The sequence below is a fragment of the Pungitius pungitius genome, chromosome 3 (assembly GCF_949316345.1).
Source record: "Pungitius pungitius chromosome 3, fPunPun2.1, whole genome shotgun sequence".
Lineage (NCBI taxonomy): Eukaryota > Metazoa > Chordata > Actinopteri > Perciformes > Gasterosteidae > Pungitius > Pungitius pungitius.
In genome coordinates this window covers 8,221,084-8,240,010 of record NC_084902.1, presented here as the reverse complement: position 1 = coordinate 8,240,010, position 18,927 = coordinate 8,221,084, and the positions used below count along the sequence as shown (strand labels likewise).

Below are 18,927 nucleotides of genomic sequence, written 5' to 3'. Positions count from 1 at the left end.
TATTAATAAAACTTGGATAAAACCCCACCACTTTGAGCACTGGTAAATGGATGTTTTGATAAACAGCTTTATTTGAATTCATCCAGACTTTGCTAGAGGAAGGTGACTGTATAGAATAACTGAATTAAAAATGATTTGCAACTCTTATTTTCTTAAGTTAATATTCTTTGCACCAATTAGGATAGATCAGATTTTCCTTTGATTAGAACAGTGAATGTTGCCACCCAAGACACGTGCAGAAGCTTTTGATTGTCATTGACTCTAATCTGAACCTGGTATTTATTATTGGTATTATTTATTAGATGTAGGAGTTTAATTGGGTACCAGAAGGTTAGATTTTCTGCCCACACAGACACAGTTTTTACCGCCCCGCGTAAAATGTAACATAGGTTAAGACAGTGTTGTTTTGTATAGAAACGGAGTTATACTGCGTACTTGCTGGTTGGCTGACAATGATGAAGTAATTATAGTTTAATGATAACAAACATAAGGAGTGAAATACCTCCGTCTTGGTATTATCGATTCTAGGTTATTGAAGACTGTGATACACCAACTTTCACTAAGACTAGTTTTAATTAAACTCGGCATTTATTTATATAAGCTAAGTAGACCTGGTGATTCAGGTGATTAACACCAGGCACGTTGCCCATAGTGATCCTAATGGACCATTTGCTGCGGCTGGAAGCAATGACGAAAGAGTTGGGATTGGACCAAAGATGAACAACGGAACCAAAAACAATGAGCTGAAAGATGCTCTGTAGCTTTGTAACTGCAGAGCTGGGTTTGTCCCCTCGAATGACCTGTTTCACATTACACAGCCATTATTTCATCATCTGATCCATTCTGCTATAGAAAATGTTGATTACTGCAGATTTAAAGAGGCGTAGTCATGTGGCTCTTCCTTTGTTTGCTGCACCCTGAAATGGTAGCGATATCAGATTGTGTTCTGTGTAACGTCCCCCAGATAAAGAGAGAACCATTAGTGTTGATAATCATAATTGACAATCTGAAAAAAAGAGACAAACCATCTTGTCTTCTCTAGCATGGCGGAAGAAGAAAAGACCCTGATTCTCTGATTTTTGACGCCCTTGCCGTTACTTTATACTGGGGGTGTATAACAGGATAAAGACCTAACCCTTAGTCTTGAATGAAATACATTATTCATACATATTCTCTATCTGGAATGTGTATGCATGTGTCTTTGGCCATTAGTCATTTCATACTTGAATTTGCCAGACATGTTCAGACTGAGCTCTAAAGCCTCCTGGAGCTTCTGAATTATGATGTTCTCGGTGAGTGTGGTTTGGGAGGAGGAGGAGGAGGAGTAGGGGGAGGAGGAGAGATGGAGCATTACCAAATGTCATGCCTATAGACCTTTTTATAAACCTGTGATGTAATAGCAAAATTGGTTTGATGATTTACTGAGATTCCTGTTCGTCAAATTCAACACATTAGTCTTGTGCAGCTTGGACATGAAAACGAAGAACCGAAGCTCCCTGTACTGTACATTCAGGGATTGTATCCAGGTGATCTCTGTTACAGCTATAGGCTACCAAACTGTCACTTACATCCTTCCTAATGGCCACCCAGTTTCACACATTCCAATTTGGCCATGACACCATATATCTTTGTCCAGCATGCTGGGGTACATGCATCCGGTTTAGTTTGAAAGAATTTTTGCTTTGTTGGAAACTAATTGTTTTCCACTATTCATATAATTATTTCCTAACAGTAACAGTCTATATGTGAGGCAGAGACATCACGTCCAGAGTCATTCTGAGACTGGTGGAGGCCAAAATCAGCATGAATATTGCATACACTAGCATATGTTTGGAGTCTGAAACCCTCAAGTGTTTTACAGTTATCTATTCATTCAAATCTCAGCTGAATGTATTTAATGGAAGAGTATAGGGGGTGAGAGCACAAAAAGCAAACGAAGCCTTCAAAGTCAGTTGCAGGTTCATTTTTTAAATTTTTGCAGACGAGACAGTTTCTGCTCCTGAAAAGCTGCGCAGTCGGTGGAAGAATGAGAAGAAACAGACGGAGAAGGGGCAGATGATTAAGATGAAACTCCATTAAAACTCTATTTCATCTCAGTTGATCAATGTTACACAAATCGATCAACTCCAAATGTTCTCATCAAGACCCCCTCAGCTTTCACGTTTAATGTTCACTCTTGACTCTACTGTCCGGGTACTTTGATGATCGCGTGTGTCCTCTATCTGTCGCTTTAGTTATATTTATCCAATATCGTATTTACTTTAATTGTTGTGGTAGGGTGAGGGGATTTGTATGCTCCCTGATCAAAATAACCATGAACAATTTAATCTATACTGACAGTCAAAGGTGATTTGGTCTTGCTGGCTCAGCTCCGGAGTTGATGAATTGATGGTGACAGGGGCTCGCTGTGCTCTTTTGTAGCAGACAGATGGAGATTATGATGCTTCGTTTGAATAGTCTTTGGATAAGCATTTTGTTTTTTGTTTTCTGCGACGTCATAGTTTATAAAGGATGTCTTGGCGGTCCTTTGTAGCGGTCTTCAGCCGTGGGATCGCTTTAACAAGCTGTTTGAAAACGCTTTTGAATTACTCGGTTTGTTGTGGCAGTGAGCCTTTCTATTTGTCTTAATTCCTCCCCGTTTTGTTTTGGAAGCGATGTAAGTGTTCCTCTTGGACTATAAATTATTTGTGAGTCATTAGCATAATGCAGAGTTTACCGATGTATTAGTGTCCAAAGATACCTAACGATCTCATTAAAGTATTACGACTTAACAGCAGATTTCAGCTGCTTGAATGACCAAAGAGTCCAACTACTTCATTCAACATTCATCACGCTTCATGATTAAAAATGCAAAAAAGAGAGACTTGATATTCCCTCAATATATCCTTAATATCTTGTCTGGTAGATGCTAAATGTGTGAATGCTAAACGCACCAGTGGATTTCCAAACAGATGAACATGCATAATTGAATTAAGTCCACTTTGGGCGTTAGTTAAAGAAGCATGACAAAGGGGTAAATTAAGCCACCAATAAGCAATTAGGCTTTCTTGTGATGATTTGAAGATGGAAATGACTTGATGAAGCAAACTAGAAAGAAATTAGAGATTAAAGAGGACTCAGCGATCCATTGTTATAAAAGAAAACATGTGAGCAACTTATCAATGTCATATTCCTGTTCTGCCAGTCAATCCCTGTTAATTTGAAATACCGTTCCTTTCCTTTGTGTCCGTTAATGTCGCAGAGATGCTGGAATTTCACCAAGCGCAATAGTGAGAAATTCCCACTTAACAGAAGCGCTCCTATCAAAGCATGCATGTGGGTTTTTGATACATTAAGTGGTACAAAGAGCCAAATGCTCTTTGGCTTGTGGTGACTTTGCGTTGGCAAGGTTCAAGTTCATTATACAGTAGACGCCAGGTACAAAATAGATTTCGAAAGGAGAACGCAGGGCAGCTAATGAAAGAGGAAGAATGTGGACATAAATTAGGCAAGCAGTGAAGAGAGGAGGAAAGAAAAAGAAGGGAATCAAAGGAGAGCGTAGAGTGGTGACAGTAGGACTCGGCTGGACACGGGGTTGTGAGATAATGTTGGGAAGAAATAAGCCACGGAGCACGGAAAGGCAGTCAAATATGAAACTTCAACTTCCCAAAGAACATCGTAGAGTGAGCAGCGACTGCAGGGCTGGGATTTGGAAGATAATGTGGCTGTAATACAATTGTCAACACTGCAGTCATGGAGACGTGGGGCTCAGAGGCAGAGCCGGTGGTAATGGGCCTGACACGGAGTAATCAATACGCCGTAACTCCTCACCGGTACAAAGGTCTGAGAACGAGGGGTGGAACCCTTCACAAATTGTTTACCGTAATTTGCACAAACATCCAGCCGCCGTCCGGCTAATCTTTTAAGATAAAAAGAGGCTGAGAACTTCTTATCATTTCATGGTAAACAATCCTTCTCAGTATGTTTGGATTTGGGGTTTGGGTGATAAGGCAGGAAAGCCTGACTAGCATGTTAAACATGCCACCATCACTACCAAGGAAGCCCAAAAACTCCTAAATGTCTTCTATATATATATCTTTTTTTTCTTCTCATTTGTAGGCTGCGTTTGGTTTCCATTAATGTCAGTGCTCATTTCAAGGTCTCTTTATTAATTCCCATTTAATTTAGTATTTTCTGAACATGAAGAGACCTCACGTTACCACCTGTTAACCCTCGAAATTTGACATGAATTATTCATGAGTGACTTTCAGAACCACTGCATACCAATGCATTTCACATTGTTCTCTTAAAAGAGACATTTCCCTTCCTGTGAAGTAGGTGATTAAAGTGATTCCCATTTGCATTTTACAACTTCGTTAAAATTCATGTGTCTTGAGTGGAAATGTTCAGGGAATATTTATTTTTATTTTCTGACTTGTAATATCAGAGAGTCAATACGACCAGTATAGAAATGTGTCAGAAGAGGATGTCCCTTAACCAGCAATAACGCAGAAAGATGACACACCCTCACATGACCGTTTCACCGCTCATTGAAGAGATGACGATGTGATCATGCGGAATGTCTCGGAAAAAGGCAGTAGATAAATGATTGAGTCATCAATGTGTCTCTGGTTATTAATTGTGTGTGCAATCTGATATGGAGCATAATGAACTGTTCATAAGTGTCAATGGAGTGTCAGAATATCCAAAATATTCTCTTATCAGAAACATTTGAAACTGCAACAATGCTCAGCAACCACATGAGAGAACAGGGAAACAGATTAAACATCCAATAATACCAAAACGATGATGCAAAACACTGCAACTCAAACTGTCCTGTACTGTATGTGATTTATGACTCATGCTTTGATAATAAACTGCCAGAAGGATCTAATGAGCTTTGCTGCTGTTTTAACAAATTGGTTTAGTGAGCGATGGAAGTGGGATTAACAAACGTTTCAGGTGAAGCAGAGCAGTGCCCCAGAGAAAAGAAATGAACGCCTCAGCCATCAAAGACACCGTACCCACCTTACCGCATATCAAAACCAAAGACTGGACTGGTATTCAACTAGAGCCAAAGTTTCCTTCAACCTACTGGGGAAAAAAAAAAACTTTGAAATGAGTAAATCAAGCTTACCTGGGGAATACATTTGATAGCTGCAAGCGAGCATTGCTACCGTTACATACAGAATCCACACATGTCACTCCTAATGAGGTAGGTTGGTATATTTCAATCACAAATGAGAATAAAGTAGGCAATATTGGCCGGAACACACTTGTTGTTACATAATTTTAGTGTTTATATTCTGGCCGGATGCAGCTCCCTGTTGTCGACGTCCACGTAACCTATTACCTTTTCTATTACTCACTTGATTGATTCTCAAAGTCTGTGTCTAAACAGGCAAATATAAACTTTACATAAGCCGTGGAGGGGAATTAATTAAATCCCAATCATTTTCACAGTCACAGTGGCTGCCCTCTAAAGCAGTTTGACTGACAAGAGTGTAAATATATTTATATATATATATATATATAATTATTCTGTACCATGGTGCATAGCGTAGTTTGGTGAGGTTGATTATTAATGCTGTTTTATCATTTAAAAAAAACACTTTAAAGAGGAATTCCCTACATTCATTCCAATTCAGATATGCGATAAGAAACTACCATGAGAATAAACTTGAAATTGAATTCTGTTTCAAAATTGGTATCGAGACCAGTCAAACCCAGAAGGAATTGTGCCAGTACGGAAAGCTGTAGCATTTAAAAGGAGGATATATTAAAGGACAAAGGCATAAAATAACTACCTTTTATTATTTGCAGATTGGCAACGGGCAAAGCAACCTCCTCCAAATGAGTGAATGAAGCAAAGTTATTTCAAACAAGAGGCAGAGAGAAAGTTTGAGAGTTATGTTTGTGCAGTTCCTGGAGGCAGGCATACATCTGTATGCACATACATCTGTAATCTGTTGTTCAATTGAATTATACAGCACATGTCATTATTTGACAGTGTTGCGGGGGAATTAAAAGAAGCCTTGGAGAACCTCAACTGGCCAAGAAGAAATGCTGAGGAGCAGAGCAATATGTATGAAGGAATAAGGATGAACTAGAATAAGATGAAACCCCAACTCCCCTCATCGCCCTTCAATACAAACCTGCCAGTCCGCTCTGACTAATATGAGAAAAGAAGAAAAACAAATAGGAGTTTTTTTGAATGATGTGTGTGTTTGTTGAAATGTAAATAGAGTGTGCTGTCTGTTTCTGTATCACTGTCTTTGGCTCATGACGCAAGAAGTCAAGGAATATACAGTTTATGCCTTGAAAGCAGCAGCCGGCAGATGAGCAGACTAGAACGTTCCAACCAGATGTGTGTGAGGGACAATGGAGATGTTTCATGGGTGAGCATGTGCTTGAGTTTATTCATTGAAGTTTTGTCATTTATTTGTGTGTGTGTGTGTGTGTTGGTGTGTGCGTGTGTGTAAGAGAATGTTGGCGGTTTTTCAAGCGCGGATGCATGACAATGACTGCAGTGACAAGAGGAATCAGGGGTGTGTGGAGGGGAAATGGAACATGAAGAACTAAACAAACAGACGGAGGGGTGGCTGTGTGATTGTGGGAGGGAGGGGTCGAAGTGAAGGCCCCCGCTTTGCACAGAGGGATAATATTTCAGCCTGGCTTTGTGTGTCAAAGAGGGTTTTTTGACTGTTTTTGTGTGATTTGGATGTGTGTATCTGATTGTGTGTGTGTGTGTGTGTGGTTGGCACGCTTGTGTGTGAGAAAATGAGATCGAGGGAGCATGCACGATATCATCAAGCCTCAAAACGACATCAACAAAGTGAAAGTGTGCCACGTGAGGCTTTGCTGGGTCCAATCCCGTGCTCACCTAACCTTCAAATGACATTATGCATCTCGTCAACATGTGACGAGTCACTGCCAAACTGATTTATTCAATCCTGCAGAGTAGCTTGGATCGCTGGATTCAAATCACTTAGATGGAAGCCATAGTGCAGGGAGGGAATGCTAACGCGTGTGTACGTGTGTGCATTTTTAGTTTTGATTGTTTGTGTGTGTGAACGTAGGCTGAGGCTGGAGAAGCTACTTTCCAGTGAGAGGCTGGTGAAAGCCCCGTGGAGTTTTTTGCGGTTTAGGTGTGTTTTCGTGCAGCGTGTTTTTTCATCTCTCGGCTCATTGTGACCCAGAGGGCCAAGATTTCTATTATATCTAGCAATTAATGTCCAGAATACTAAGGGCTCGTGTTAAGTTGACTCTAAATGTTGCGTGGAAAATTCACCGTAGCTGGGAGCTTTATCGCCTGACGAAAGAACAAAAGAAACCACGTTTGATAGAAACATAGTGATTTCGGTGTGATCCTGTTCCTCCCCATTACTTGAGTAATTCTGCCCCATCAACTACAGGGATTACTTGTTTTTAAATCACTCACTACATTACTTAGAAGCAGTGCTCCGGCGATCGTAAAGCAGAATCGCTGCGAACGCGATCTACCGGAACACGGAGCAGCTCGCACACACAGCATTCTGAATCATTTGGTTTTAAAAGTGTCACGGTTTGGTTCTGCTCTGTCTTATTTTGTAGTTTTCATGTCTCTTGTGTTCCTGGGTAACTTCACTTCCTGCCTTGTCCCGTGATTGCCTGAGTGTTTCCACCTGTGTCCAATCACCTGCACCTCCCTTGTGTATTTAAGCCCTGTGTGCCAGTTGTCCTTTGTCGCGTCATTGTCTTCATGTCGACGGTTCATGTCAAGCCTGTTGGTGTCTCAAGTCCAGGTCCCAGGTTATGTTTTTGGCTCCTTCCTATCTTTTTTGGTTGGAGTGATTTTGATTTAGAGTTTTTTGACAATTAAAGTCCTTTTATTTTCTCTTTACTCTGCATCTGAGTCCTCCCTTGCCCTCGCACCAGCCGTATTGACAGAATGACGCGACACAGAGAGGACTCAGCAGAGGACGATGTTGAAAACCCTTTTTGGGGAACCCGTCTGGCCTTTGGTGGGCCACGCAGTGTGCAGCTGGCTGCCCGGCGTAAGGCCAACCACGGCTCGCCAGCAGGCTCCGGGCGGTGTTCCAGTCACCACCCTCGCCCCTCTCCAGACTCAGGTTGGACCTCGCCGATGGAGGCCGGCGTCCAGCCCCCGGTCCTCAGCACACGCTGGAAACACGTGCTGGAGCTGGCCGCCCGCCTCCAGGCCAGGTACGACCCCCACGCCCTGGACCTCCGCATTCGGCGGCAGCGACGGCGCCAACCACGCCCGTCTCCGCCCGAACCGGCCCCAAGACCCACGCCCCCAGCTCCAAGACCCACGCCCCCAGCTCCAAGACCCACGTCCCCAGCTCCAAGACCCACGCCCCCAGCTCCAAGACCCACGCCCCCAGCTCCAAGACCCACGCCCGTTCCGGCCCCGAGACTCCAGTCTCCGCCCGTTCCGGCCCCGAGACTCCAGTCTCCGCCCGTTCCGGCCCCGAGACTCCAGTCTCCGCCCGTTCCGGCCCCGAGACTCCAGTCTCCGCCCGTTCCGGCCCCAAGACTCCAGTCTCCAGCCCCGTCCCCACGGCCCCCGACCATGACCCCTCCAACCCCGTCCCCACGGCCCCCGACCATGACCCCTCCAGCCCCGTCCCCACGGCCCCCGACCATGACCCCTCCAGCCCCGTCCTCACGGCCCCCGACCATGACCCCTCCCTCCCACCCTCTTGGGACCGCCTGGAAGTCGGTCCTTGAAGGGGGGGTGGGGTCAGGGGTTGGGTCGGCACCCCCCGCCACGACGACGCCGCAGCCGCACTGCTCGGCGCCCCCCGCCACGACGACGCCGCAGCCGCACTGCTCGGCGCCCCCCGCCACGACGACGCCGCAGCCGCACTGCTCGGCGCCCCCCGCCACGACGACGCCGCAGCCGCACAGCTCGGCGCCCCACGCCACGACGACGCCGGAGCCGCACAGCTCGGCGCCCCACGACGACGCCGGAGCCGCACAGCTCGGCGCCCCACGCCACGACGACGCCGGAGCCGCACCGCTCGGCGCCCCACGCCACGACGACGCCGGAGCCGCACCGCTCGGCGCCCCACGCCACGACGACGCCGGAGCCGCACCGCTCGGCGCCCCACGCCACGACGACGCCGGAGCCGCACAGCTCGGCGCCCCAAGCCACGACGTCGCCGGAGCCGCACAGCTCGGCGCCCCAAGCCACGACGTCGCCGGAGCCGCACAGCTCGGCCCCCCAAGCCACGACGTCGCCGGAGCCGCACAGCTCGGCGCCCCACGCCACGACGACGCCGGAGCCGCACTGCTCGGCGCCCCACGCCACGACGACGCCGGAGCCGCACAGCTCGGCGCCCCACGCCACGACGACGCAGGAGCCGCACCGCCCGGCGCCCCCCGAGACCCTGAGGCCCGGTCGCCGACCCGGGAGACCCCCCGAGACCCTGAGGCCCGGTCGCCGACCCGGCAGACCCCCCGAGACCCTGAGGCCCGGTCGCCGACCCGGCAGACCCCCCGAGACCCTGAGGCCCGGTCGCCGACCCGGCAGACCCCCCGAGACCCCGAGGCCCGGCCGCCGACCCGGCAAACCCCCAGAGCACCCCACGCCCGGCCGCCGCCCCGGCAGACCCCCAGAGCACCCCACGCCCGGCCGCCGCCCCGGCAGGCCGCCGGACCATAGCTGTCGGGTCCCCACCCTCCCGCCCCTTGTCTGATTTTCATGGTTCTGCCCCCCTTTAGGACCGTCTGGAATTCGGTCCTTGAGGGGGGGGTTCTGTCACGGTTTGGTTCTGCTCTGTCTTATTTTGTAGTTTTCATGTCTCTTGTGTTCCTGGGTAACTTCACTTCCTGCCTTGTCCCGTGATTGCCTGAGTGTTTCCACCTGTGTCCAATCACCTGCACCTCCCTTGTGTATTTAAGCCCTGTGTGCCAGTTGTCCTTTGTCGCGTCATTGTCTTCATGTCGACGGTTCATGTCAAGCCTGTTGGTGTCTCAAGTCCAGGTCCCAGGTTTTGTTTTTGGCTCCTTCCTATCTTTTTTGGTTGGAGTGATTTTGATTTAGAGTTTTTTGACAATTAAAGTCCTTTTATTTTCTCATTACTCTGCATCTGAGTCCTCCCTCGCACCAGCCGTATTGACAAAAAGAGGAGACAGGGCAAAATCCCCCCCAACCCCCCCCCCCCCCAAAAAAATATCTTCTCTCTTCGCCCCAGCAGGCGTCCACAGATCATTAGCTCTAACGATGGTCAATGAATTGCCATTCTTTTACATCGATGTTCTGTTACATTGATTTTCTCTAGGGAGGCCGAGGTAATAAACAGATGGACAATGGCAACATGCATACATAAAGGGGAGCCTGAAAGAAAGGAGCCAAACCCTTATACATGTACTACACCTCAGGGGTGCCCACTCTTTTTCTGCTCCCAGTGTGTATGTGTGTGTGTGTGTGTTTGGGGGGGGGGGGGGGGGGGGTGTAGTATCTGTAACCAAACGCAACATCATCAGCATATAGCAATTGCTTTTAGGGAGATGAGATCGATGCAAAAACAAATAAGGGCTGTTTGATCTGAAGAGGATTTGCCTCATTTACCCTGATACCCTGTTGAGGAAGCTCGACTTACAGAGGGTGCCCACGTGGTGGTGAGGACGGTTCATTACTACCAGCAACACCATCGTTCTCCTGGGATCTCATTATTCACTGCTCCAACGGAACATCAGCGCTGCGTACCATAAGCCCAAAATATTAAATATTACGGTTTGAAAAAAAGAAAAAAAAGCTTCTCGAGGGAACCGTCACAGCCATTCCATACATTCATGGTCTTTGTCTTGCTCCGCTAACTTGCACCGATTGGAGTTTTGAAGTGAGTCAGGGTTGTTTCTGAATAATATGAAATGTGTTTGTTAGTGAGCAAGGATTGCTAATGAGCAACTGTTAGCTGCCGCGGTCGGCCGCGCATGCCACCCCAAGTGATTTTATTTTATTTTTTTCTCCGATGGCAGGCGATCGACCTATAGGGCACCCTGACTTGTAAATCAATTAGGATGCAAGGCAATAATTCTGCTTGGTTGTGGGAGGACAAAATAAGCATCTCCAGCCCCTCTTTCTTACCTTAATTCTCACTCTAAATTGATAATATTGTATTGTCTGACGTGCCCACGTGGACGTTTAGGCGGGACGGACAAGTGAACAGGGTTGCTTGAATGTCAACAAATAACACAATGAACAAACACAGGCAAAATGGAGACTGAAAGCTGTCTGGACCATAAGTGGGTAAGATAAAAACCCCTGACTGGAGACGGGGAGCCGCGTGAGGACGCTGATGAGCGTCTCAAGATGATTCAGGGGGAAACAGATTAGGCAGGGGAGCAGTCTGGCAGATCATTAGTCAGGGATGTCAGGACCAGAGATAAATGAAGTGTCAGCAGAGGAGGGAGACATTAGAGAAGTTAGGCGGGAGACAAGTGCGAGAGGAAGGGATGGCGGGTGAGGCAGTAAAGGGCAGGCGCAGAAAGGATGTAATATATTAAATAATTGCCTGTTAAAAAGCCATTCAGTTGTGTCAAAAATTGTGATGAGAAATTGCAATGGAATGGTATCAACATGTTTTTATTTGAGTACTCAAATAGGTTATCTAATGTTAATACATAATTCATTGTAGAAGCCCTTGATACTTATCATTTATGTAAAAAGTATGCCAATGAATTATTGCATCCTCAAATGTTCTAATTTGACATCATTCTTTCTCAACGTCATCAAACTTCATTGACCTAATCGTTCGTAAGAAAGTTCCGTTTTTCTTTTCAGACGGATGACTCAGTCATTGCAATGCTTTGTTTTCATCTTTGCAATGCGGGGAAGGGGACACAATGAGTCACCATTGGCTGCACAGCATGCTGCTGTGTGTTTAAAAGCAGTCCTCCGTCATGTCTGCCCTCCCAGAAATGATGACCCGTAACCACCAAACTGCTTTTTCATTTATGTTTTGAGGAGGGATTTTTTTTTTTCTTGTTTGTGTTTGATTTTTCACAAATATTGTTCTCATCAAACTCTGCAGAAGTCCACATTGGGAGAAGGTTGGGGTCGATGGGTAAAAAATGAACAGCACTTATAGGGCTGCTTCTCTAGTCCAGGGTGAATTGAAAAGTCGATGTTGAGTTATATTGCAATGGAATGGTATCAACATGTACTCACAATAAAGAGTGCATTTTAGTTGTATGGGATTGTAATTTTGAGGAGATAAGTATGCCTTTGGACAACAACATACATCTTTCACTACCAGACACAAAAGCCACTTTCTCCATTATGTCTGTAGGCATCCAAATGCTGTTTTTTGTTATAATAATGCTCTAGATATTGTTTAAAATAATTTAACCCATTTTACTCTTATAGCCTGAGACGAAAACATGAGATTCCTTGTATTTCCCTGATTGGATATTGCAGGCATTCTTATTTCGACATACCATGGGGATATTAGGAAAAGAAACCTTAATATCGAGAGCCTGATATGCTGAGGTCTCATCAGAACATCCCCGGCTGAGACATCGTCAACCAGATGATGTCGTACCACATTGGGCAGATTGAGCCTGCTTCTTAGAGGATGCATAGCAATTTTGAGAATGTCAGTATTTCACTGTATTTAGAGAGATGAGACCAATGCAAAAACAAATAAGGGCGGGTTGATCTGAAGAGGTTTGGCTTTCTGAATGCCCATGGTTGATTTATGGAGGGTGTCCACATGGTGGTGAGGACGGCTCATTACTGCCAGCCACACCATCGTCCTCCCGGGACCTCATTATTCACTGCTCAAGCGGACTTCATCGCAACAAACACCAAGCAGTCACACTGGCTGGGATTTCTGTTAGTGAGCGTACTTGTGCGCACGTATGAATGGTCCATAATGTGAAAAGTGAGAAAAATCACTGCAAGGATCTGAAAATACAGTAAAGAATCGATCTGATGGAGGCTTTAAAATGCTCTCGGACTGTGACTGAGGACTTGAGGAGGTGAAGCCACAGCTTTGGGTCGTTTGGCCGTAGGTTCCTGACTGCAGATTGATCTCGTACGCACACACCCACGTCATCGTCATTCCTCCCCACCACCACCACCCTTTTTTTTACCCCAGTTGGTTGGACAGTCTTGTTTGTCCACTGCTCTCAATTGGTCTTTTCTTTTAGTCCCACCACTGCTCAGCTCTGCTAAGGGAAGACTTGCTTCACGTTACCCATTTAGTAGGCACAAGAGCACAGTTTCTCATGTGGAGGGCTGAAGTCTGTGTTTGTGTCTGACCATGTGTGTTTGATTCGGAATGCGCTTGTGTGTCAGTGTCTCTGCCCTGAAAGACTCTGAATCCAGCACATGGGTTTTCTTCAGACATAGCTTTGAGATATTCTGGTGACCTTGATCCTGTGTGTGCAGACTCAATTATAGGGTTTTTATTTTTCAGCGTGTGGGTGTGCACAAGTTCTGTTTTTGTGGGCGTCAGCGTATGTATATTCATACGTGCAGGCACCCTTGAGGGACGTACTTAACGAGAGGCTCATTTGCACAGCTCCGCCTCTAATGATCTATTAAAGTACCCTTAACCAGTAATTATATGGTCAGTCTCAAAAGGCTTCTGAGACCCCACAAGGGACGGCTAAAGATGAAAAAAAAAGGCATTTTATGTGATGCACGGAAGTCAGGAATATTACGTTCTTATCCTTTGAGTTCATGAACAAAGATAAAGAAATGATTAGTGTTTGTCAAGCTATGGTGAAAATAGCATACTGTATACGCAATCTGCATACTGCCAAATGTAATAAAGACAAGTATGCCACTAAAGCAGACTGTGCACACTGGACCAAAGCAATATGTAGTTTCTGCATCACATACATACATAATGTTACCGCTCCGAGCTACTGTTGAAAGATAATTATCACAATTGTAAATTGACATTCAAATCAGTATACTGTGTTCCAATATTTTAAGGTAGATCAAAGTTATCAGTGTGTCATGTTTTCTACAGTACATCGTATAGTTCCCATGCAAAATTGCTTTTTTACTCTAACTGTAGCCTAACACTACTCAACCACTCATCCAATGGTTAAATAGTGAAACCTTGAAACCACCACTAAATCCCTCCTGCCACAGAGCAGTGGTATCATTCACATGTCTCGTATCTTTCCACCTGCTTTGCGGTTCTGTTCCTCTCCCTCCCACATCTTTTCGGATGTCCTTGTAGCTCATCTTGTCCATCTCCACAATATGTTTATGTTTGACTTCACCAGTTGTCTGGTTTTGATGCAAGCAAAGCTAAACATTTGGCGTCCTCCCAATCAAGGTGTGTGTCCACTACTTTTTTTTTGCTTTGTGTGGCTCTGGGTCTCTATCTGAGTGCAGTCAATCCACATGCCTCCACAGCAGAGGGACTTTTGCTCCTCTTGGTTCGAGAGCTTTTTCCACAAACCTTTTTAGCAGTTGTTTGATTCAATGACCTATTCCCGCTTTTTGTCTGAACGGCCATTATCTGAATTGCCTCTTGCACATGAAAAGGGCATTTTTTTGCTTTTTCTGCCCTAGACTTTGTAAGTGTTATAATATCTCCAGGAGACAGCGAAGATTTCCCTCTGGCTGAATGTGTTTCTGGTTATTTTAAAAGAAAAATATGTTAGCCTAATCTTCAGAGCTGGTACCACACATTTCTAACAGAAAGGGATATAGTTATTCTTTTCATCAAAGAGATTTTACCACCATTGTTTGTCCCTTTCAGTCTATGAAATGAACTCTGAACTAAAAAAGGTGGGGCACTTTTCCAGCAGCGCAGTCCGTCACAGCATTAGTGTAGAAAGGATCTGTGAGAGACGTCCTATCTAAAGGAACCTTTTTGAAGTGAGAGTGGGCTGTGATTGGTCCGTGGATGATTGGAAGTGATGGAAGTGATGATGATTCACTCGTCTGGCTGTCAGCTAGAGCCGGGTGCTGGTTAACGCAACGCTTCATTTCATTTATAAACAACTTGTCCAATGCTGTTGACCTGAGTAACTAATAGACAGTATATGCACACCATGCACGGGTCTCCTCTCCTCTGCTCTGTCTTCTCGTTCTGCAACTCCCCAGCGTAACCTGCGACCCCTTAACTCCCTCATCACACATTTTTATTTTCTCCCTCACCGTCCCCTCCAGCCGCTCCTATCTCCAGAGTCCCCATATCCCTGGTGACAGACAGGTAGACTGGGCTAGCGCTGGCTGTCATAAGCTCGCTGCCACAACAGGCTGCCAGGCGAAAGCTTCCACCTGAGGGGCTGCTAGGTTCTGACACCTCTATTAACCTTCAGGAAACGTCCATCCCCAGTCACCCCCCTCCTCCTCTTCTCTACCGGTCCCCTGTCTGCTGTTCCCCAGGCAGAAAAAGAGAAACCAGCTTGTGCCCCTGGAGCTGCAAACAAATACCTGTATCTTCCTCTCCTCCTAACTGGGAGCATTTTGATATACCGTGGAGCTCTGTCCCACCTAATCCATCTGTCTAAAATCCTATCCCTTTAGCATTGGAATCCAGTATTCATGTCATAAAGCCAGTGCAAAAAGCATGGTTTTGTGCGGTGATGCATAGCTAAATGGTGGGACGTACCAAATGCATAGAAACAGCACCCTCATGTCAATCTGTCGGAATTAATGGGTCGACCAAAGCCAAGTGAGGCGGGTTAAATCGGATGTAAACCTATTCGATTAACAGATGCCCTTTTTACTTTGATATTGATTCGATACGTAATATTTGTGCAGTATTGCAGATCGTGGCAAAACATGACAGCTAAATCAGCTTCGACCAATAATCTCTGTGTGTCGTTCTCTCCCTCTTCTCCTTTTGCTCCGTAGGAATTCTCTTTACTCCGACTGGACGACGTGGTGGACCACCGAGTCAACATAGTCGGTTTTTCAGTCTTCAACAAAACTCATCCCTTCTTCCAGGATTTTACGCTAAGCCTTAACCGCTCCTGGCAAGAGAACTGTGACCACGCGCCCTTCGCCGGCACCCCAGTTAGTACTCACACACATGATAACACACACACACAAACACACACAGAAAAAAACAATTTTGCAAATAATAAATGATGAACCTTTTTATTCCTTTTTCTTAGTCACTGTGACGTTTATCCAGTTAACTGTAGCATTTTCTGAATGCAGTTGTTGTTTCCCAGATTGATCAATACCAGCGATTGCAGCAGTAATAAATCATAAATGTTTTAAAACTAACCAAGGTTACAGAATGAATGTATATATGTTTGTTTTGTAATGAATAAATAATAATATGTTAATAACTATAGGGAAAACTAATGTAAAACTAATTAGTCAGTAAAAATTCATAGTCTTCAAAGTATTTTCATTTGAAAATGCAATGTCTCATTAAAAAAAAAGTAGAATTTGCTACCAACAACTACAACGAGAAGTAACAAAAAACTACACATTTCTTCTTCTTTAGGAATTATTCAATTGGAAACAGCAGGGTTATTAATGAAATAATTATTTTAAAGTTAAAAAAAGGAAAGAAAAATGCACAACCATCACCTCTGCCTCACAAATGCTTGGTGGTGAAACAGGTCAAGCATAGTTTTAACATTGCATTAAAAAATAGTTTTGCATGCAGCCGGTTGCCTATATACTCCTGCGCTTCCGCAAATTAGGATCTTTGCCTAATTAGCTAATAACTAAAGAGAATAACGGCGGATGAAGGCAGAGCAAGAAAGTGATTACCTCCTTTAGACACATGTATAATATGCTGCCTTTTCATTAACAGTAATTAGCTCTGGAGGAAATCCAACTGAGGCTCTTACATACATGAAATGTACAGTGACCTCTTTGCAGGGCTCAGACATTCAATGCATTCAAAGATGAAGATGTGCACCACCACCAAGATATGCAAGCTGATCTCAAAAGGTCACTTGAGAAAATGCAACCAGCGTGCACTTAATTAATAGGGTAGGTTCCAAGGGAGAAAAGTTTTCTGGGACAAATGACAAATCGTACTGCATGTACATAAATTGCAATTAGGTGAAGATATTTATATTCTCAAATGAGCATTATGGTACCCAACCACATGGACCCATCATAATGAGACTGAGACATCGGTTACACAAGGTGAGTCTGTATTTGTTCATGGAGCAGAGTTTGAAACTTACTATGTCATTTTTTCTATAAGAAATTCCTGAAATAGCATAAGCATCTCACATAAATGGAGTAAACCTTGGCAGAAGAATAGGCTATGCTGAATGAAGATCTCTGACCGTGTGTTTATTAAAAACTGCAACAAATAAAACCCCAGGGAACTAGACTGTAAGACTACAAACCTTCCCTCGAACGCTCATAGATTTAGACTGAGGGAGCGAACACAGTAGCTTGTCCCTTCTAGCCGAGAGATGTTGATGCTCATGTGCAGTGGCTTCTAAAGCATGCATTGCTTTGTACTGTGTTTTTGTTATCGGGGCTCTTTTTTGGTACAAATTGTCGCTCCACTGTGATTTACATATCAGCTGACACCCCGCTCATTGCCACATAATAGCTACTATTCGGTTGCATTTGTAATATAAGATACAAGATAAGATATAAGATACAAACAAAAGAACGAAAGATTTTGGCCACCGAGACACTTTTCCCACTTATCCAAACTGAAGTGCATCACCTTGCGGTTGGAATGAGCTTTTTGTGAAAACCGCGTTGCTCTCAATGTGCAATCCACCAATTACGTTAACCAATTCAAGGTTGCAATACACCGTAAGGTTTGCAGTTTAATGGCCCCTTTTGGTTCTCTTTGGTCTCCAAATTGTATGTGCGTCACAGTCACTCCCCCCCCCCCCCCCGCATGCATACCCAGCAAACATCAGGGGCAATTTCATTTCTCTTTCCATCACCAAGACGTATCGCACTGCAGCCCAGATTCTCCCCTTATCTTGTAGGGCGTAATGTATTTTAATCAAATGTTCATCGCGTGACGCCGTGATAGTGGCGAGTAAGCTGTTAGTGCAGGCTCGATGAGAGGGGAGAGGCGCGTCTCCCGGCGTGCCCTCGCTGAGAGGAGCAGCCTGTAATTGGAATAGTCGGGGTGTGCCAGCTCCGTACGGGATGAGAGTGGGAAGGACGGCGTCTCTCCGAGAGAGACGGAGAACCAGAGAGTGTTGTCAGCAGATCACAGTCTCTTTCTAATGATCTAATGGAATAATCTCCCCCGCCACTCCAGGGATGGGTTAACCCCTCCCTGGCGCGCCAGCATGTCACGCCCGGCGGTTCTGTGTGCTGTGTGTGGAGCTGTGGCGGCCCTTGTGTGCGTGTCCGTGTGTGAATGTATGACGCCATCACCTTTCTCCCTCTGCAGCTCTCCTCGGCTCTGCTCTTTGATGCGGTGTACGCGGTGGTGGCGGCGGTCCAGGAGCTGAACCGTAGCCAGAATGTCGGCGCCACTCAGCTCTCCTGCAAGTCATCTAAGATCTGGGAGCACGGCACCAGCCTCATGAATTACCTGAGGATGGTAAGGGTCATATTTTGGGAAATGTGGTTATTTGTTTTTCTTGAGTTAGTTGAGATAAACTACTCACTTGACTGTACTTAAACAATAAAGCTGCTGGTTGGATTGGTTTAGCAAAAAGACTGGAGGCGGAATCAAGTCACCTGACTCTGTCCAAAGGTAACGAAATACGCCTTTTATTAATGAATTACACAAATACGTTTTGATTATTGAGCCTAAGGGTGCTGGTAGGTGGACTTTGTTATCGTTGGACAGAACCAGGCCGTGTTGGATATTAACAAGTGATGTAATCAAAGTTAGGTGATTAAATAAAAATAAATAATAAGATCCACCCAGATTAAAAATGTTGTAAACATGTTGGAACATTGTAAAATGTTCAGATTATGATGACTTGTCAAGGGAGTAGCTGACATTCTTGAATCTACATGTTGTCTAAATGATACATTTATGTATGTAAGCTGGTTTT

General features: G+C 45.2%; 1 protein-coding gene across 1 annotated transcript in view; it reads left to right on the top strand.

The window, feature by feature from the left end:
- The window catches only part of grik4 (glutamate receptor, ionotropic, kainate 4), a 200,086-nt gene that overhangs the window by 142,837 nt on the left and 38,322 nt on the right, over positions 1–18,927 (top strand). The window contains exons 9-10 of the mRNA XM_062561160.1: positions 15,821–15,982; positions 18,312–18,464. Of these exons, the coding sequence (XP_062417144.1) occupies positions 15,821–15,982; positions 18,312–18,464 (315 nt within the window). The remainder of the gene's footprint in view (positions 1–15,820; positions 15,983–18,311; positions 18,465–18,927) is intronic.